The following is a 22,194-nucleotide window of genomic DNA, read 5'->3' as shown; positions in this document are numbered from 1 at the left end:
CTATGCTTCAAAGGACATTATCAAGAAAGTGAAAAGAAACCCCACATAATGGGAGAAAACAACTGCAAATCACATTATCTGATAGAAAAATTATATCTAGAATATACAAATATCTCATACAACTCAATAATAAAAAGGCCCACAACCCAATTTAAAAATTGTTGAAGGATTTGAGTAGGTATTTCTCCAAAGATATACAAATGTCCAATAAACACATGAAAAAAAAAATGCTTGACATCATTAGCCACCAGGGAAATGCAGTCAAACCACAGAGATATCACTTCATACCCACCAGGATGGCTAGAATCAAAATCTCAAATAATAACAAGTGTTGAAAAGAATGTGGATAAATTGGAACCTCATACACCACTGCAGGAGTGCAGAACAGTACGGCCACTTTGGAAAATATTCTAGCTGTTTCTCAAATGGTTAAACACAGAGTTATCCTATGATCCTGTAACTTTACTTCAGGGTACATGACTAAGAGAAATGAAAACAAGTCCACACCAAAACTCTACCCATATGTTTACAGCAGCTTTATTTATAATTGCCAAAAGGTGGAAACAACCCAAATGTTCATCAACAAAACGTGGTATGTACTTAACAGTGGGAAATTATACCATCACAAAATGAGATGAAGTATTGCTACATGCTACAACATAGATGAACCTTGAAAACATTATGCTAAATGAAAGAAGTTAGTCACAAAAGACAATTATATGATTTCATTTATATGAAATATCCAGAATAGGCAAGTCTATAGAGCAGAAAGTAGATTAGTGATTGGCAGTTACCAACTTTACCATGACATGAGTTTAGAACCTGATAAGGGTTAATATTCACTTTCAGTGGAGAGATTACAAGACCATTCATTATAGTAGAGGCAAGGAGGGCTTTATGTGATCTATAGTAAACACTGAAGCAAATTCCTTTATAAATATTGGTCATTTTTCTTGAAATAGTTTATCTAACTGTAATAAATGCATATTTAATGTTATTGCATGTACTTTTAACAGTTCTTCATGAAGATCTAGTAAATCTTTACGCAAACTAAAGAAGGCACAGACTAACAATACCTTGTTAAGATGTATCACTTCAGGAAATAAGAAATTAGGTTTTAATATCCTTTTTAAATTTTTACATGGTAAATTTTTTTTTACAGAGGAAATTTACCTTAGTATTATAAAATAGATTGAGCTTGGCAAGATGATAAGAAGATAAAATTATACCCTAGGTAGTTACAAATATCGCACATAATTTTTTTTTCAAGCTGCAGGTAGTTGTACACAGATCAGATTTATTCTGAAAAATATAAGGAAACTTACAATATAAGAACAAGTCATCTTTCATTTAATGTACTTATCTGTATGAACACAAAAACAATCAGAAAGAGCTAATGGATGTAATTTTTTTTAACCTTATTGCATTTCAAACTTTTCTTTGTCCTGGAGTAAAGAATGGGAGGGGCGCTATTCTCTCCGTAGAGATCTCTTTTGCAGCAGCAAAACGGATTCTAACAGATATACGAAAAATATCATCACCCAACTTAGTTTACTGATTCATTGTAGGAATAAAATGCTCATCAGTTAATCATTTCCAGCAGTGGGGCGGGAGTGAGGTAGAGATAGTGCAGTTTGGAACTGAACTTTCTTTTCGGATAATTCAGATCCCCTTGCTGCTAGAATACCTGACATATCCGGCGAAAGTTTCTTATGGTAAATTAAAGGGAACTTAAGGAGCAGGATATCAGCGGGAAACAAACAAAGGAACAAAAACAAGACCGAGGGTCTTAAAGAAGGGCTAAAGGAGGCAACAACCACCTGTACACTAAGGAAAACTAACGAGCACCGAGACTATAAAGTGACCATTTAAAGACAGTAGTGGAAGTCGGTGAGGGACAAATATCAGATGCAGCCATAAAGATGCACAGGATCTCTCCACGTGTCATCGGGGAAGTCACCCCCCTTCTCCCAGAGTCCAGGAGACGCCCCTGCGCTCCCACCCGCTAGCGCCTACCTTGCCGACCTTTTCCGGGGCCCACAAGGATCAGCGCCCAGGCCAGCAGCGCCCAAACTCCGCCAGGCATCGCTGCTGCTGCTGCTGCTGCTGCTACGGGTGGGGCCGAAGGCGTCGCAGAGCTCTGGGCGAGGGTGCAGGGAGGACAGGACGCCTTCAGCCCCTTGGTCCTCGTATCCCAGGACTTTTTCAGTCTCCTCCCGCTGGGCCTGCGTGGTCACTGCGTGTCCTCGCTCTGGGTGCTGCAGTCCTTTCCAGGGACAGCGGCACTAGCCTGGTGACTCCGCCCTCGCAACCTTCCGCCCTGCCTGCGAAGAAGCCACGCCCAACTCGTCCCAGGTACGGTGGTTCCCAGGAATCCTGGCTGTGGCCCCATGGATGTCAGCAGCAGTCGCATGTCTTGGGGGCAAGCTCCCAGGATATAGCTTGGCATCCCGCGTCTCGCTGTTCTAACACATACGTTTGGAAAATGTGAAATCCTAAAAACTCTTCAGATGGAATCCAAGAAAAGAAGGCTTGCAAGGCTCTGCTGACAAGGTAGTGCCCGTGATCATACCTGCAGATGGATTTTTAACCCAGTAATCAGAGTTGCTTGCTTGCTCCCTCCCCAAAGGTGCACATGCTTGGCAGCAGTTGCTCCTGCCATCTCAGGCCTCAGAGATGAAGGATGGAAGAAGGGAGTAGAAATTAATGTGGCAAGAGTAGTCATTCTCTTCCTATACCTCTACGACAGGTGTTCAAAAATGGAAGTGGGACATTTAGACATCTTCTAAACACGCGGAGTCAGTCATTGTGTATTTGCTAATGATTCCAGAGCTTTGTCATCTAGTGGTGACCCAGTGTCAGGATCCTTCAGCACCTGGTCTCATGACTCCTCAGGTTGTCCTGGGGATGGGCTCCAATCTGAAGTTGTCTTCAGATGTGTGGTTGATTCTTCAAAGGGCACACACACACACACACACACACACACACACTTTTTTAAAAATTGAGTCTTCGTGTTTTTATGTTATTAAATGAAACCTCTTCTAGTTTTTCTTTGACAGTTCTTGAGTCCCTTCATCCATCACCTGGGTCTTTGCCCTCAGAATGTGTACCTGAGGAAAAGAAGAAACTGGTCAACAGAAGGTAGTCCTGCAGGGTGCCAGAGTTAGGACACAATTCCATCCATAGATTTGGAGGATTGAGGCTTGGATTAGGCATGGTGATAAAGACAGGAGGTGCCCAAATACATAAAGAAGTCCTTTTAAAAATCATTTATAATTTTTTTTATTTGAAAGAGAAATTGCCATTTAAAAGCTGTTTCCAAAAGTATAAATATTAACACATCTAGCAAAAAAAAATATTTGTGGTACACAAAATGTGTGTGGAGCTCCCTTTGACATGCAGAGAAGGGACCTAGTCTTCTAGAACAAGAATGAAATAAAACTTTGGTGGGGGGAAGCAAATGATTGTCATATTCAAGTCTAATTGTGGGAGAACAATTTAATGTGAACAGGATGAAATCACAGAGATTTTTAGTGCATGTCGTTTGTTTCAGCGTCTAAAGCCCTAATAAAACTGAGACAGAAAAATAAATGTCAGTTTTCTCAGTCTGTTTGTGAAATCACCAGGAATAAAGTAATGGCTATAATCAGGAATAATTCATAACAGGTTTTTGTAAATTTATCACACAGTAATCGCTGTAAAAATGCCACCAACTTTTTTATACCTTCTTGGAGGTGTACATCACTTACCTAATTGAAACCAAATTTAAGGGGCAGGAAGACAGTGATTAAGTGCACAAACCTTGGGGTCAAGGCACCTGGGTTCTAAACTTAGGTCTGCTACCTCTTTACTGGCTGTGTAACCTTGAACGGCACACTGAACCCCTCTTACCCTCATTCTTCTGTACAGTGGGAATAGTGGTAATGACACATACCCCATAAAGAACAGTGTGCGTATGTGTGGGGGTGAGCACAGAGGCGGGGTGTGCAGAAAGAGAAGTGCCTGAAAAAGATAAGTGTCTGACACAGAGTAGCTGACATGAATGTATATATAGTTTACTGTTCATAAAACAAAGGTGCAATACCACATAATTACACTTTTTCTTATATCTTGTTATTATATACAGGTATATCACTTTTCAGCATTATCCTATTACAGTGTGCAGTATAATTTGGAGTACCTTTACCAAAAAACACATGTTTATATAACATATGAATTCCTTGGCCTGTGTATGTTTTACTCAATGAGAGAGACAAGCTCTCTCCCGGATACATCTCTTCTGGGGTAATTGGTAGAAATAGTATCAGAGAAGAGGATGGTGTCACCAAATCAGTACTTGAGCTGCACAAATGAATGTCTTGGCTCTGGCTCTGAGTTTATATTCAGGAAGCAGTTGCTCCCAGACAGAGACACTAAATGGAACAGACGTTCCGCTCCCAACAGTAAATTCCTGTTTGTTAATGAGGAGTCAACTAGAGACTTGATATATTAAAGAAAATTCATTTAGAATGTCCATTAACTGTGAATTTCATAATGGTTATTGTGGCATGCCTCTAGAAAATAATGTAGATAAGCTGGGAGAGGGGAACTGCCTGACTGGTATGACGCATTATAGGAATGAATCTTTCTACACCCATATTCAAAATAGCATTATTCACAATAGCTAAAACATGGAAGAAACCCAAGTGTCCATCGATGAGTGAATGGTAAACAAAATATGGTATATACATACAATGGACTATTACTCAGTTTATTAAGGAAGGAAAATTCTGATAGAAGCTACAACAGGGAAGAACTTCGAAGCATTATGCTAAGTGAAATAGGCTACACTTAGGACACATTTGTCACAAAAGGACAAATACCATATGATTCCACTTATATGAAGTACCTAGAGCAGTCAAGTTCAGAGAGATAGGAAGTAGAATGGTGATTGCCAGGGACTGCGGGGAGGGACAATAATGAGTTATTGTTTAATAGGTGGAGTTTTTGTTCCGGAAGATAAAGTTCTAGAGATGATGGTGGTAATGTTTGCACAGCAATATGAATGACTTATTGCTACTGAACTGTACATTCTAAAATGCTTAAAATGGTAAATTTATGCTATACATATTTTACCACTATAGGAAAAAAAATTTTTCAATGAATCTTTTACTTTTCAGCCTGAAAGCAAGGCTTTCATCTGAACATCTCAATATCATTGACTCCAAATAGGTTTCTTGGAAATGTTCAGTATAGAAATGGTTTAACCCCAAATTGAATTAACTTTTGGGTATAAATTCATAATCATAGAGATTGACAAACTAATTACATATCAATCAGCCATGCGAAACCACATAGAGTGCAACATGGTGATGTAATCTTTTTCAGCTAAGCAGTTTTCCTATCTGATCAGGATATTTTACAGAAGACTGAGAAATTACCGTTCAAAGATTTTAATTCTGTCATTTTTAAACAGTAAAAGCAACTTGTAAAAATAGTAATTTTAATAAAGAAATTAACTTGTTTCAACTTAATATTTTCCACAATGTGATTTAAAATTAGAATGGAATACTAAAGTTCCTTTGAATAGAGTTGGAAAAAGCGTATATTTTCCCTTTTAACAGCCATCCATAGACATAAGCAATACTGTTCGCATCGGAAGTATATATTATACAATACCTTTGTAATTGAAATGTCTGACTAGTAAGAGTCATGATTATACTTGAATGTTACTTAGATTCTTGTAGAAGCTTTCAATAAAATGTTGTAGCAGCTAGTAAAGCTGTCTTACATTTCTGTTTTTGTTTATATGATTTATGTTACTACCCCTTTTGAACTCATGAAGCATTTTGAGCCTCACAGTTATAACTTGTAATATATAATTAGTTAAATTCTATAACTATAGAAAGAATGTTTGATAATCTCGGAGCAGTAATTTTATTATTTAGGACATGAGTAGTTAGATTTATAAAACAATCCAATAGATGAAATACGTTTAGTTTTTGTCCAACTGTCCCAAACACCCACACTAATCCAATATGAAATAAATCAGAATTTTACAAGATGCAAACATGTTTTTTAAAACAGCTTTATTGAGTTATAATTTGCATAACATAAAATTCACCTGTTTTTAGTATATAATTCAATGAATGTTGGCATATTTACAAAACTGTACAAATATTACCGCAATCTAATTTTAGAACATTTTCATCACTGTAAAGATAAACCTCATGCCAACTTACAGTTGCTTTCCATTCCAATCTCCAATCTTAAGCAACAACTAACCTTTTTTGTGCCTCTATATATTTTTCTTTTTTGGACATTTCATATGAATGGAATCATATGTATGCTTTTGCGACCAGCTTCTTTTACATTTTGAAATTATCCATGTTGTAGCTTTATCAGTACTTTATTCATTTTTATTGGGAAATAATATTCCATTGTATGGATATGCTATGCTTTGTTTATTCACTAGTTGATAGACATTTTAGGTTGTTTTCAATTTTTGGTCACTGTAAGTAATGCTGCCATGAATGCTGCGTGTAAGTCTTTGTGTGTACATGCATGTTCATTATCTTGGTACTGTTCTAGGAATGGACTTGCTGGGTCATAGGGTAAGTCTATGTTTCATTTTAAAAGAAATGTCACTATTGTTTTCCAAACAAACTTGCTTTAAGAGGGAAAGTAAACTTGCATATCGTATGTGTGTTCTTGGCTTCTATTTATTTTTCTCCAAAATAAAAATCCCTCAGACATTGTTTGATCAAAAAATTAGGTCTCTTGTTTTTTCCATGATTTAATTTTAAAACTTTATTGGCAAAATTTTATAATAACGTAAGCCATGATTTTTTAAAAACTACCTCAAAAATGGCAATGCATTTCGTTTGATATTAGGTAAACTAAAGTAAAATCTCTTAAATATCTGTATAAAACTGAGATGACTGGTTTTGAAGTCAATCTCTTAAAGGTTCTCAAACTCTTATGAATATTGCACCTGAAAATACTGCCAACAGTTTGGAAATTTTCAGCAGCTTTTCTTTATGAATGATTTGTCCAAAGGATGCTTAGAACATTCAAAGAAAAGCACAAAAGCTCTAGTGTACTTTGTAGAGTAAAGACAGTCATAGATAACATGTAAATGATTGGGTATGGCTGTGTTACAAATAAAACTATCCCCCAAAACAGACTGCAGTCAGATTTGACCCGTGGGCACAGTGTGCAGATCCCTCACAGATAATTAAAAGATTAAATGTGTTATTATCTACTTGTATTGCTCGTAGTGAATTGCTTTCTTCCTTAATTTTTAAATACATGATTTTACTTTTTTTGTTTTATTGAAACATTTTAAAATTACCTTAGGATTTCTGTATTTTCTTATCTTCATAATAACAAAAATAGTGAAAAAGATATTCTCGTTATATCTGAATAAAAGGTACCCATTTTAGAACCAGAAAAGTCATCTAGATCAAGAGTTTTTAGGCTTATTTTTAAACAATTTATTTAAAAAGATAGTATCAAAGGCCTTGGTCGCAGATGGAGAGGAAGTCCTGGAGCTCCACCCAGCAGCTCTGTTGAGGATAGTTGGAGAAACACGGCTTGAAGGCAGGGTACATCCTCAAATGTCCACAGAGGCAGGGCAGGATATGGAAATATGTGACAATGGTTTGGTGCAAGACAACTGAGGTAGGTAGGGAGACTCAGGTGTGAAGAATGCACTGACCATATAAAGGGAGCGGCTGCCTCCACACGCTAATTGTTGTACTAACAGAATTTAGGTCTATTTTGCCAGATGATTTCTCTTTTCAAAACAACCTAACAGTTTTCTTCTTTCATTCTTTATTTTTATTTTTTATATTAACAAAATACTACAATTTTAAAAGTTGGCAACTGGTTTAAAACAAACAAACAAAATAAATATTACTTGTCAGGCCAAAGAAACAACTCTAGGGGACAGCTACCAGTCGGGTACCTCTGCTGAGGACCCAGGTCCTTGTTTTATGAGTAAAAGAATGGAGGACCAGGAATCATGACTTGGGTCATGCTGGCATGTGCTCTCGGACTTCAGTGTCCAGATGTACTTTTTATTAACATGTTATCTTTGATTTGGGAAGAGAACGGAGCTGATCATGTAGCAGGTGAGAGCGCAGACTTTGTGGTTGGGCAGATCTGTTCTAGAAATCTCAGCTCTATTATGTCTCAGCTTCCTCATCTATAACATAAGGGAACAAATGTGTACCTTATAGGGTAGTGGGAAGGACTACATGGGATAGTGAATGGAAAGTACTTAGCCCCTTCCTGACATACAGTAATCACTTGATAAAATAAGCTATTATTAAATTTTAGATTGTAATGAAACACTTTGACATGTGGTATTAAGAAAATATTGGGTAAGTGTGACTATGCATACGCTCGTATACATGCACTTTTTCTAGGCCTATAGAATAAATACCTCTAAAATTACCATATTTCCCTGAAAATAAGGGGGGGTCTTATATTAATTTTTCCTCCAAAAGACACATTAGAGTTTATGTTCAGGGGATGTTGTCCTGAAAAATCATGCTAGGGCTTGTTTTCCAGTTAGGTCTTATTTTCAGGGAAACACGGTATTATACAAATCAGAATTTTTAAGTTAAATTAGTTTTCAGTCAACGTGAGTGCCTATGGAAATTTGCAAAGAGAGATGGGATGAGACTGTATTCTCCCACATATGTAACTCTGATAATTCATGTGCAACCACGTCATATAGGGGAGACTGTCAGCTAGGTGGCAGTGAAACGTTATGTATCTCAGTTTTACCCTTAAATTCTGACACTTAATCTGGATGAGAAAGAAACTACACCTCAAAAGAAATAGATGACTATAATTCACTACAAAAGGAGACTGCAAAAATTATCATGTTCATGAAACATGTGGCTTCCTGTAAATTATGTCATGTTGAATAATTGTTTTAATGAGAGACTTCCAATAAAATGAAGCCTTTGAAAAGACCTCTTTCTCCCCCTTTAACTACCAAACAAAATCCCCCGTCTTGCTTTAGAGAACTGAACTTCCTGTCTGTAATTTCTTAGAGCCACAAGTTGTTTCTGTGAGTGGCAGTTTTAACTTCAGGCTGTAATGAAATAGGTGTGTACCACTGAAGCACTGTAATAAAAGGATTTTATAGATGATAGAGAACAATATCTGCATTAAATGAAGAGCGGTTTCAAAAACAAATCACTATATTCAGGTTTCATTTTTTAAAATCATAGCTCACCATTAGAAGCAGGATATAAAACAAGAAGATTCCTGGAAGTCCTTGGCCGAAAACATATTCTTTACGGTTCTCTTTAAACCTGATTATTTAAACAGTAGTCAGCTTGCTTTAATGAATCAGCATGACCTATTCTTAATGATAATCTCTAAAAACAATAGAGGAAGGATCAAACTGGCAGCACAGCTGTGTTTTAAAATCTAACTGTATTGAACATTCCTAAAAAAAAATCGAAATAGTAATATTTATTGTATTTTGCATGGGCTCTGATTTATTGGGTACTGAAACCAAAGCAGACGTAAATAATGGGTCACTTGAAAATAGTGAAAAAGCTGTATCAGTAAGTTGCAGTGCAGAAACCTTACGACATTGTGATACGCAAATAGGAAGGGGATTTAATGGAAAAGTTGATGCTCATGAAATCGTTGCAAGGGCTGAGAAAAAGACGAGGTTGATGAGTACACTAACTCACCTCCTGGTCTTCATTTGTGCCTCCATTTCTCTTTAAACTGTTCAATGGCTCCCTGTCATCTTTGTTCATGTGATAACATGCAGGACTCTTCAGGCTTGGCTGCTGTCCAGTCGTCTTTCTCTTCAGTATTCTACCAGGATACAGCTCTCCAGGCACAATAAGTAGCTTGGAATTTTGGCCTGATCAAGTATTTTCTGTTCCTGACATACTTTTCAGATATTTTTGTCCCCAATCACTTGCAATTGAGGGAATGTTCATGCCTTTTGCCGAGATTATATCTGTCCTTGAACACGAGCCTTCATCACTCTGTTAAATAAAATTTCAGAGAACACCCTTCTGTGCTCTTTTAGGAAGGTCTACTGTATCTCACTGACTTTACCATATTTTTCAATTGGGGTAGAAAATCTTTTGGCTAGATCTTTTTCCCTCAAGGTGCATTAGCTTTTTAGTATAAAAACAATCGAATTTGTTCTATTCTGGTTCTGTTTCTCTGGAGAGCCCAAACTAATGTATTTGCAAGGAGTACTCTAGCCTCAGGAATACTTCATCAAATATATTCTGATTTAATCCCCACAACCAGTAAGTGAGGGCAAGTACAGTGGTGTCATCAGCTCTATATTACTCATCTTATAGATGCAGATACAAAAACTCTAGGAGGTTAAGCGACATACCCAAGGATACTTAGCAAAATATTTAGCAAGTGACAGAATGAACACTAGAACACAGGATTTTTGCTCCTAACTCAGAACATTTTCCACAACATCACACTGTGCTACTATTTAAAACAAAACAACACAACACAAAACAAAAACAACTTTCTTTTTGGCCTAAGTTGATAATTTCTATTCTTATAAATATTTCTATTAAGTATACCTAAAGTACACAAATCTTCAATGTACAGCTTGATACATTTTTTCAAAATAAACATATCTGTGTAACAACCACCCGGTTCTAAATCTACATTATCCCCTCCCAGAAGCCTCCCTCATGCTTCCTCCCCGTCATTACCCTGCCAAAGTTAAATGACTTTTCTGATTTATTTTACTATGCGTTATTTATTTTGTGATTTTGAACTTTATTCAATTGGAATCCCTCATTATGTACAGACTTCAGTCTTGCTTTTTCAACATTACATTGGTAAACTTTATTCATGGTAATGTATCAGGTGGACAGAATTCTCCATTGTGTGAATGAAACATTATTATCCTTTTTTTTTTATTGATCAGTGTTTAGCTTGTTGTCTGACAATCTTTTTGTTACACTATACTTATACCACTTACATATAATGAACCTACAGATACTTTTTTGTTTAAATCTACCAAATTATAATTTGCTATTTTTCCATCTTTTACGTTTCCTTGATTTTTCCACTCTTTTTTCTTTCTTCTTAATTAGTCCAGTTTTTTTGTTTGCTTGTTTGTTTCAGTTTGTTGGGCTTTTTATTTTGTTTTGATTGTTCTTTTCAATTTCCCCCCCTCTCTACTTTGGAAGTATATGTATTTTTTAATTCCATTAGTGGTTATCTTAGAGATTACAGCATAATTCCTTAAATTAATAGGCTTTACATTACACTATTATTTCACGACTTTTTGGACCTTATAATGTTTTTTCTCCTTATTTTAATTTCTACGTTTTTTGCTATTGTTGTTGGGTATTTTCATTTTACATGTATTAATATTTGGCCTCATATATCTTATTTTTTGTATTCTTCATTTGGTCTTACATTGCCATGCTTCTCTGTAAAATCATTTTCTTTCTGCCTTTCTTTCCTTTCTTATACTAAATATTAGATGGTGAGAAATACTCTGAATTTTTGTTCAACCAAAATTATTTTGTTTCGCCTTTATTTATGAAGGATATTTTCACTTGATATAGAATTCTAAGCTTGCATTTAATTTTTTCAACGTTTTTAAGATGCCATTTATTGCCATCTGCTTTCATCATTTCTGTTGGAAAGTCAACTACCAGTTGTATTGCCTTGAGTGGAAAAGCCGCTGTGAATTCAGGGCTCCTTTCAATACACTTTTTTCTTCTACTTAGGATCTTGGTCCCTCATATTCTGGCTGTTCAGTACACTATGATGACTTTAAACAGCTAATTTTTCAACCTTTATATTTGTTATTTTTGGTAATGTTTGTTTGATATAAGCTACTCCATATTAAAAAAAAAAAGTCAAGAGCAGTCATAACACCAAGCTCTAAAGAAGAAAAAAAAGATATAGACGTGCATATACATATATACATATTTTGGGTGCAGTGAGAAAAGAAGCTCCTCTGACATCAGCAGCTCACTCCTTTACTCCTACTCTTTTCACTGAAGGCAGAATATTCTTGTGGTCAAACTCTTTTGTTTTGTTTTAACTTTTTTTATTGGTTTCGGTTGCACAAAACAATGTAATAGTTAGACATTTAGACATTTATCATTTATATCATTTATATCACCTGAAGCTGAAGCGGAACAATAATGAATGCCAGACTCTGTTTTGAACTTGATGGTTTTTCTTTTTTCTTTTTGGCAAACACAGTGTAATTGATCCTTTCTGGACCATGTCTTTGACTATTCTAAGGCATTCCTCTTGAGTTATTAGTGCAAAGGGAAATCCAATGTTTTGTGTTGGGTCTCTACGCATAATGCAAACAAATGTGATATTTAGTGTAGTTGTCTACACTCACTCCCTGTGGATCAATTTTTTCCTGATGCCCAATGTGTGTTTCTACCATCAGAACCAAGAAACTCTTCTTTATCAAAGGTATCTTTTCCAGAGTTGTTATACCAAAGTCAGTCCCACCTCTCACTGATTCATTAAAACCTAGTTACATGCGGCACAAGCCTAATTCTTATTGGCAAATCTCCTTTATCTTAATAGTCATTCTAGGAAGTAGAATTTTATATTAACCAAGTCACAAGCAGCCATAGTCTTACTTTCAATTTATTTTCATTATAGATGCAGTCCATAAAAAAACCTGATGCTTATTCTTTTTCCTAAGCCCACACAGTGATAACTGGCAACATTTAAAGAAATTCCCATCATGAGAAATCCAAAAAACAATCCAACATGGAACATAACAAAAATAGGTTTTTAAATTCATATTCTATTATGAATGGCAGCTAAGTGTAAGCATGAAAGATTGGGGATAAAAAGAAAAATTATTGTTGATAGTACAAAGCAACCTAAAATATTTTAAAAACAGATGAGCAAAAATGTTTGCCACTTGAAATTTTCGCACTGATTCTGCTCACCTTCCAATGTAAAGTATCAGATATGGGGTATTTTAACTGCACCTTAGTGATGATGGGTGTGGAAGAGTGGAGAATAGCAGACAAGGATTATTTTCAAATCTATATTAGTTCTGTTTATGTTTAAACAATCTCTAAAGTAGTTTTGGTGTGTAAGCTAAGAGATTGTGAAGATTGCAAGTACTTAATATTGTATATTATTGTTGGGCCTATGTGTTAAAAAAAAACATAAATATATAATAAAGAAAGGACACTAAGAAAGGATTGAATTAGTGATTTAGAAAATAAGTAGCAGAAAACACCCAAACAGAACAGCAAAAAGAAAAAAGAAACCAAAAAATGAGATAGTTGAAGGGGCCTCTGGGACAACATCAGGCATGCAAGATGAACTCAAAGAGGCCCACACCAAGACACATTATAATTAAAATGACAAAGACAAAGAGAGAATCCTGAAAGCAGCAAAAGAGAAGCAGTTAGTGACCTACATGGGAGACCCCATAAAACCATCAGCAGATTTCTCAACAGAAACGTTGCAGGCCAGAAGGGATTGGCAGAAAATATTCAAAGTGATGAAAAGCAAACAAGATTACTCTACCCAGAAAAGCTGTCATTTAGAATCGAAGAACATATAAAGAGCTTCCCAGACAAGAAAAAACTAAAGGTGTTCATTAGCACCAAACCAGTATTATAAGGACTCTTAGAGAGACTTCTTTAAGATGAAAAAGGGAAAAAAAAGATCAAAAATATGTATACTAAAATGACAATAGCTTCATATCTATCAACAATTGCTTTAAATGTAAGTGGAGTAAATGCTCTAATCAAAAGATAGCGTGGCTGAATGGGTAAGAAAACAAGACCTTACGTGTGCTACCTACAGGAGACTCACTTCAGATCGAAAGGTACATACAGATTGAAAATAAAGGGATGGGAAAAAGAAATTTCATGACAATGGAAATAAAAAATAAAACATGGGATCGTAATGCTTATACCAGACAAAATAGACTTCAAAACAAAGTCTATAACAAGAGACAAAAAATGACTCAGTAATCCCACTTCTAGGTATTTATTTGAAGAAATATAAAACACTACTTCAAGGGAATGTGTGCATCCATATGTTCATTGCAGTATTGTTTATAATAGCCAAGATGCGAGGTCTGACAATTAAGTTCGCAAACTCATCCTAGAAAAAAATGCTACATACCTTATGCTGAATATCACTATGGTTACCTTTGAAGTACTCCCCTTGGGAAGCTAGCACCAACACAAGTGCCTAGTCTGCCCTTCAAAGCAATTTTGGGACTCTTTTTCTGGAATGGCCATCAGAGCTGTCCTTATATTACCCTTGATGTCCTGAATGTCATTAAAATGTCTTCTTTTCAATATTTCCTTTATCTTCGAGGAAACAAAGAAGTCCTTGGGGTCAGGTGAGTAGGGAGGGTGTTCCAATACAGTTATTTGTATACTGGCTAAAAACTCCCTCACAGACAGTGTCGTGTGAGCTGGTGAATTGTTGTAATGCAAGAGCCATGAATTGTTGCCGAAAAGTTCAAGTCGTCTTTTTCATGCAGCCTTTTCAGCACTTCCAAATAGTAAACTCGGTTTGTACAAATTCATAATAATCCCTCTGATATCAAAAAAAAGGTTAACTACATCGTTGCAACAAGTTCGTGAACTTAATTGTCTGGGCTTGTATGGAGGTAGCCTGGGTGTCCATCAATGGATGGATGGGTAAAGAAGGGATGGTGCATACATAGAATGGAATATTGCTGGACCAGGGAAGGGAATGGGTTCTTGCCATCTGTGGCAGCATGGATGGACATGAAGTGTTTTGTGCGGAGCATATCAGACAGTGAAAGACAGATGCAATATATGAAATTTAACTTGCTTATATGTGAATTCTAAAGAACAAAATAAACAAACAAGCAAAACAGAAACAAACTCATAGATACAGAGAACACTCTGATGGTTGCCAGCTTTGAGGAGGTTTGGGGGACAGATGAAAAACGGAAAGAGATTAAGAAGTACAAACTGGTTGTAGCAAAGTAGTCATAGAGATTTAGGGTATAGCATAAGAAATATAGTCAGTAATATTGTAATAATTATGTATAATGCTATGTGGGTACTAGACTAGTCAGGGGAGTCACTTCTTAAATTATATAAATGTCTAACCACTATGCTATAAACCTGAAATTGATATAAAATAATATTGAACACCAACTGTAATTGAAAAATTAAAAAGGGGGAAATGTGAAGAAGTTCAAACTTCTAGTATAAATCATGTAAGTCATAAGGATGTAATGTATAGCGTGGGGAATATAGTCAATAATATAGTGATAGTATAGTACAGTGTCAGATGGTTCCTGGACTTACCTTGGTGATCACTTCTTTGTATAAATGTATATAAGGTATATAAATGTTAAATAACTATGATGTACACCTAAAACTAATATAGCATTGTATGGTAGTTTTATTTTAATAAAAGTCTTTTAAAAAGTGCTCTCAAATTTTTTCCCCTCAGATATTTAAAACACAAATTTTAAGTGGATATACAATCATTGCCAATTGGCTCTAGTTGCTTACCAGGTCAACAAAATGCTCAGTAATTAATCATATTCTCAGGAATCTGTCCATATAATTTTTCAAGTCACAGTATAACCTATTCCAGTGACACTTGCTAGCATGACACAACTGGTGGCATTATAGCTAGACTACAGAATACCAGATGATAAAGGTGTCTTGTATTTGGATTAGGAAATGGAGATTGATGCACACTCCTCTCTGTAGCTACACTATTGCATAGTGAAGTCAAAATGTACCACATGTTCTCACAACACCCTTATTTACACTGTGTGCTTGGCCTAAACTGCCTTTCCCACTATTTCTTATTAGAAAGATCCTCTTCATGATTCAGCTGCAATAAATCCAGTGATAAAGGACTTGTAAATTCCATGGCAAGAAAAGTAAGTCATCTCCAGAGTGTCACATTCATTGTTCTCCATGCTCCCTGTTTGTTGTACACACTAATTGTCATTTACACCTGCATAGTAATTGAGCTGTATTCTAATAAACTTTATATGCTTCTCTCCAACGTTAAATGATTTGTTTCTTGTAAATAAGCGACATTGGCAGGCAGTGTTTGGGGGAAAAAAATGTTGTTGAACAGGCGGAACTAAAGTTGTAAAGCAAATAAGGCATTTTTGTGAGGATTAATCTTAGTTGTACTATGCTATGTGAAAGTAGACAGACTGAAATGGCTACGTACTATTCGACTGCACTTATATGTCCTTATTGCAAGGCCATACTATCTGGTCAGAGGACAGAGAAGCAGTTGCCAGGGGCTGCAGGTAAGACAGTTGTTTCAAATGGACAAGGAAGTACATTCTGAGGGGAGATAATCTGTTTTACACCTTGCTTAAAACAGGTGCACACTGACTATGTTTATAAAAACTCTCAGAACTGTACACAAAGAGGGTAGGTACATTTAGTGTATGGGTATTATGTTATTTTTGAAATGAGAAGAAAAAAAGAATTGGGAAGCAGCCACAGATGTGATTCATACCCATGAACCAAAATCCTATCTGTGGTCAAGCTTTCCAGCTTGGCAAGGGGTGAGGAGGCTGGGAAGGATTGTTGCCAGTTCTTTTTTTCTTGACTTGGGTGCTGTGACAGAGATGACTTTGTATTCAGATTGTCCTTGTATACTGATTTATTTAATTGTATGTGTGCTATAAGCGACATTTAAAAAGTTAACAAAATTTTTAAAAAATCTAACCCCCAAGTAAGCTCATTCCTAAATATCAATTTATGAAAAATATATCCCAAATTTAGTAAAATATTGAGCAAATAAATGGCAAGCTCTGAGATAATTCTGTGAATTTTAAGTAGTTCACAGAATTCAGTAAAAATAAAGAGCAGCAACTAAAGAGTCAACATAGTATTTCTCAGCTGAAATGACAAAGTGAGGGATGTAGCACCATACCCTAATTTCTAATAAGTCACAAAATGATTGGAGGTGTGTTGGGGTTAAATGAAGAAACATCATCAATATAACAAAGTGTGTGTGTGTGTGTGTGTGTGCATGTGTTTGGCATAGGGGTTTTTGGGAAGAGAAGAGAGTACAAAGATACTCTAATTATATCTGAATACAAAAATAATTTTTTAGAATTGGAAAAATCATCTAGATCAGTGGCTTCCAAGCTTTTTAAGATTAAAAAAAAATATTAAAAGAAAATTGTGTTTCACTGAAGACAGAGTGGGAGTCCTGGAGTCTCTCCCTCACTTGCCGGAACAGCTGCCAACGGCCAGCACATCTTGTTAGCAGGACAGACTGCCAGAGAAGATACCATTAATCCGAGGACAAAGGCAATCATGGGAAATGAATGCAGCTTAGAGTCTAGAAAAAATCTGATGTTTACGTTACACTTATCTACTCTTTTCTGGCAAAGCAGGCTTCGTAGTTGATTTCCTATATGTAGCAATGTCATTCTGAGTCAAGCTTTTCAGCACTTGTTACCATTAAAATTGAAATATTAATTTAATGTCATATATAAATATTTCACATGTGAGTCGACTTTGCAAATTGACACTCAAATAATAACATATTTTCCACTACCCTATGCTTTTCTTTACTTCCAGGTTTTATTTCTGTATTTGAAAATATTACAGTAGAGGGACACGGATGTACTCATTAATTAATATTGGTTTTATGTTCTATAACTGATTATATGAAATAGATTAACGTCCACAAATTAATCCTGATTTTATGTTACACTAATTGCTATTAGTTAACAGTATACATTCTATTTAATGTTATTTGATAGTGATTTTACTAGACAAGCACCACATGTTTTTATCAAACATTTTTTAAGACTCTTGTGACATGGAAAAAACATATATATATATGGCTCTCTTGTTTTGATGTAATTATCGTAGTCTCTCCATTTTACTCTCAAAAATGCCATTGTTTGGGTGATAAACTATACAGTCACTCTAATTATAATCAATATATATCAGAAGTATTCTCTAGTTTGTGTTCTTCCACTCTTCTCCCCTTTTCTCATTTTCAAAGAAAATTCAAAATCTCTTTCAGATTCATAGTTCAATTATAGTGCTATCATGCAAAGTTTTAGGGTTGTAGTTTTCTTCATTTATAAACTATAAGGCTAGGACAAATTTCCATAGACTAGCTTTTGACTGTGTATATTTCAAGACCATTTTTTTTCATTTCTACACTTCTAGCATCCTGTTTTTTTTTTTGTACATATTTGTAGAGAAATATGCCTCTGACTCAGGTGCTAACATCTTTGTTACATGACACAGCTGAATTGTCATGATGGATAATAGAAAGCCAATCTTAGAGAGACAGCTAGCAATGATGAAAGAGACTATGAACCACATAACTATACCATATTAAATTCAATCTCAAAGTACCTCCCAAACTTAACTTCCTTTCAGACAAATCTCAAAAATTCCTGCAGTCACTCCAATCCTGTCACCCTGAGGAAAGTATAAAGAAGGCAAATAGAAGAGAGAACAGTCTTAGCTGATTTCAGATAAAATATTTACTTTTGTAAATATCACAAAAGTATATGCTCACAAGCGTTACTAGGGCCCCTTACAAGGCCTTGAAATTAAATGGTCAGGGGCAGTAAGAGACCTTGAAGCTTGAGTTTTGTTAGCTTCCTGGTAAGTCTACGTCAACCTGGAGAGTTGTGCTTTGTTTTACCAAAAGCTGATCTCCTGGAATTCTTCCCTCATCCAAAGTTAATGAATCTTTGTAGACATAGACAGAGCTCTGTGGCGCAAAGCATCCACATAGCTTCATAAATATTTGCTTAGCTAAGTAGATCTCTGTCCGTACCAAAAATTATTTCAGTGAATTAGACTAATAAATTTAATGATACATTTAAATTATGATAATATGTTTATACTATGAGGGCAAATAATAATAATAATGAATAGTTAACTCACCTGTAATAATGTTTCCTTATGTTTACATGGTATTTTTAATGTTTCCATGTACATTTCCATAAAGCACTATGGCTATTAACTAGATTCACTATCACCAGTAAAAATCTAGATAATATATGTAAATATGGATTAGTAAAAAGAGCCATAATCTCACTTATTTACATAGAAGAAAACCTGCATTTACCTACAGTATGATGACTTAATGTGTCAACAGACACAGCAGGAACTATAACCCTCCCGCATGTAAATATGTGTCATTCTATATATACAAAGTACCTCTAAAATAAAATGAAGCTTAGATAAATGGGATTAAAAGCCATAGTGTATGATTTTATCATTATAAATATTTTATTTCAGAAATTTCAAGTATTATTTTGAGACCTAAAAATTAGTAATCTCTTTTATTACATCACAGATTTAGTTATTTTAATGACCCAGTCACTAATTAGTAAAAATTAAAATAATGTTCTTGTATTAGTTATGGAAGAAAAACAATACAATGATTAATTATAAACATACCTGTATTTTGATATTGGATTATGACCAGAATGAGAGTTTAGTGGTAAGAAAAATCTCTATTTATGACTTTTTATTTGTTTTCTAAAAATTATTATAATTAGAAAATTCTCTTTCAAGTAACATATATAAGAAAAATGGAAATGTGAAGTCTTATAAACAAAGACACACAAGAAGCATTCTGGTTCTTATTTATGTGCATTTCATCTCAATAGATCAACAATGTGTTAACCAGAAAAAAAATTTAAAAATCAGAATATCACTTCAACTTTAATCGTGGGAAACAGTAAATCAGCTGTGTCATCTGCTTATTGAACATGATAAATTCTGAACCTACATTATATGACACCCAAAAGCTGTGTTTTATAATCAAGTAGTGGACATGATTCTGTCTAAATGATTTCCTGTGAAAAAAATTGACTTGAGAAGATATTCCATAGAAATCAGTCTTGGTATTCACAACTGATGCCTTTGTTTTTTACTACACCAAAGAAAATGCTATAATTACATCTCATTCAACTAACACTAAATTAATTAGTCTCACAAACTTATTTGAAATTAAAATTAAACTTGAAAATAAGTAAATTAACTTCTGACCAAAGGACTTTTGGATTGACCCACCACAGATTTTGATGCAAATTTTCATTGAACTTTATTTATTGTGTTTTATAAAAAGATAAATCTCCAAAGATCACTTTATCACCATGCCCAACATGTTAAAATACACTTGTTTTATTTTATTTTATTTTTTTATTTAGTGATTTTTTAAGGAGGGCACAGCTCACAGTGGCCCATGTGGGGATCGAACCGGCAACCTTGGTGTTATTAGCACCACACTGTAATCAACTGAGCTAACTGGCCACCCTCCAGGTGTTTTAAAAGTTAGCTATTCTGACCTTCCACTACGTATATTTTTGTTTCCTTAATCTGGGCCTATTATTCATGAATCAACCTCAGATTCTGTGAAACCCCTGAAATTATTATTTTTTTGGGGGGGGGCATATTGTTAAAAGAAGATGGTTCATCATATTTATCAGATTCTTAAAATAGTCTGTGACCCACATGGTCTTAATATCTAATTGACATCACTGTCATCTGGAATGTAAGAAAGTGAAAAACTAGTATCTAAGAAAGTCTTTGGAGCCCCAAGAGACCATGTTTGAATGTCTGTATCCAACTGAATTTTCATGTTGGTAAGTTAATTTTATATATAGCTATTGTACATTTCATTCAAGATAGAGTTTCGTCTGCCTTCACTGCAAACCAGTCACGTATCACTGATAATACTTAAATGAAAAAGTACACAGAAATCTCTTGCTTAGTATTTTCTGAAAATTACTAAAATCTAAGGCTACGTATTTTTCTTTCAGTTCCAAATAATTGTATAACAAGAACTGTAATATCTGTTTAAATTAAATTAAAAGGAGTCCCAAAATGGTTCACTCATTTTGTTATATTTAATACAATGAGTTACTTATAAAATAAGACCTAAACACAACCTTTTGCTTCTATGAGGTCTGACAATTAAGTTGGCGAACTCATCCTAGAAAAAGTGCTACATATCGCATTGCTGAATATCACTATGGTCACCTTCGAAGTACTCCCTTTGAGAAGCTATGCACCAATGCCAGTGCCTAGTCCACCCTTCAAAGCAATTTTGGAACTTTTCCTGGAATGGCCATCAGAGCTGTCATCGTTCTATCCTTGATCTCCTGAACATCATCAAAATGTCTTCTTTCAATATTTCCTTTATCTTTGGGTAAAGAAAGAAGTCACTGGGGGCCAGATCAGGTGAGTAGGGAGGGTGTTCCAATACAGTTATTTGGTTACTGGCTAAAATCTCCTTCACAGACAGTGCCTCATGGAGCTGGTGCATTGTTGTGATGCAAGAGCCATAAATTGTTGGCAAAAAGTTCAAGTCATATAACTTTTTCACGCAGCCTTTTCAGCACTTCCAAATAATACACTTGGTGAACTGTTTGTCCAGTTGGTACAAATTCATAATGAATAATCCCTCTGATATCAAAAAAGATTAGCAACATCATTGCAACAAGGTCATCAACTTAATTGTCAGACCTCATATGTGGTGTGTGTGTGATTTACAGGAAAGAGCCTAATAAATACATAGTCCATCTTCATTTTTTCAACTTAACATTCCATCACTCTGTTACTCACTTCCTAAAAAGCCATTATAATTTGCTTTTCATGTGGTTTTCAGCACATTAATTTTTGGTGTCCACTGATATTTAACTTGTTAAAACTGACAGTTGGGAAACTACCAGGATACACAGGCAGCATTGCATCTTTTAAGATACTATTTTTAGAAATTTATTTTAAAAATTAAAATTTACTGTATTACATTTTAATTTCCCTAATTGAAGAAAGTTTTGCCCTTCATTACTATTTTGTTTGTTTTGTTTTGTTTTGCTTTGTTTTGCTTCCTAAATGGCCTCCAAGTAATTTATATAGGATCCAGAGTTGTCATATATTTTTTTTCTTAAGAAAGTAAAAATATGTATTTTATTGATACCTCTATTTTTAAAAAAATTAAATTAGGATAGCCAGAATTTAGAGTACAAAGTAGACAAAATCCTTTTGTTTATGCTCAAGGTCACATGTTGGGTCTACCAGGTCTTTCTTTCTTAGTGATACCATCCTTATTAGATGGTTTTGTTCCTCAGTCACTCATTTTCTGAATCAATTCATTTGAGATTTAAAAAAAAAAAGCTTTTAAAATCGCATTAGCCACATTATAAGTTCTAAAAAAAAA

At 35.0% G+C, this 22,194-nt stretch overlaps 1 protein-coding gene across 1 annotated transcript in view; it reads right to left on the bottom strand.

Moving 5' to 3' along the window:
* The window catches only part of VWDE (von Willebrand factor D and EGF domains), a 78,466-nt gene extending 76,374 nt beyond the window's left edge, over nucleotides 1-2,092 (bottom strand). Inside the window, exon 1 of the mRNA XM_033088539.1 lies at nucleotides 2,017-2,092. Coding sequence (XP_032944430.1) covers nucleotides 2,017-2,086 — 70 coding nt within the window. The 5' untranslated portion in view covers nucleotides 2,087-2,092. The remainder of the gene's footprint in view (nucleotides 1-2,016) is intronic.
* Nucleotides 2,093-22,194: the final 20,102 nt, after the last annotated feature.

The sequence above is a fragment of the Rhinolophus ferrumequinum genome, chromosome 20 (genome assembly GCF_004115265.2).
Source record: "Rhinolophus ferrumequinum isolate MPI-CBG mRhiFer1 chromosome 20, mRhiFer1_v1.p, whole genome shotgun sequence".
NCBI classification, from domain to species: Eukaryota; Metazoa; Chordata; class Mammalia; order Chiroptera; family Rhinolophidae; genus Rhinolophus; species Rhinolophus ferrumequinum.
The sequence above is the reverse complement of the archived record's forward strand: the minus strand, read 5'-3'. Positions and strand labels throughout refer to the sequence as shown.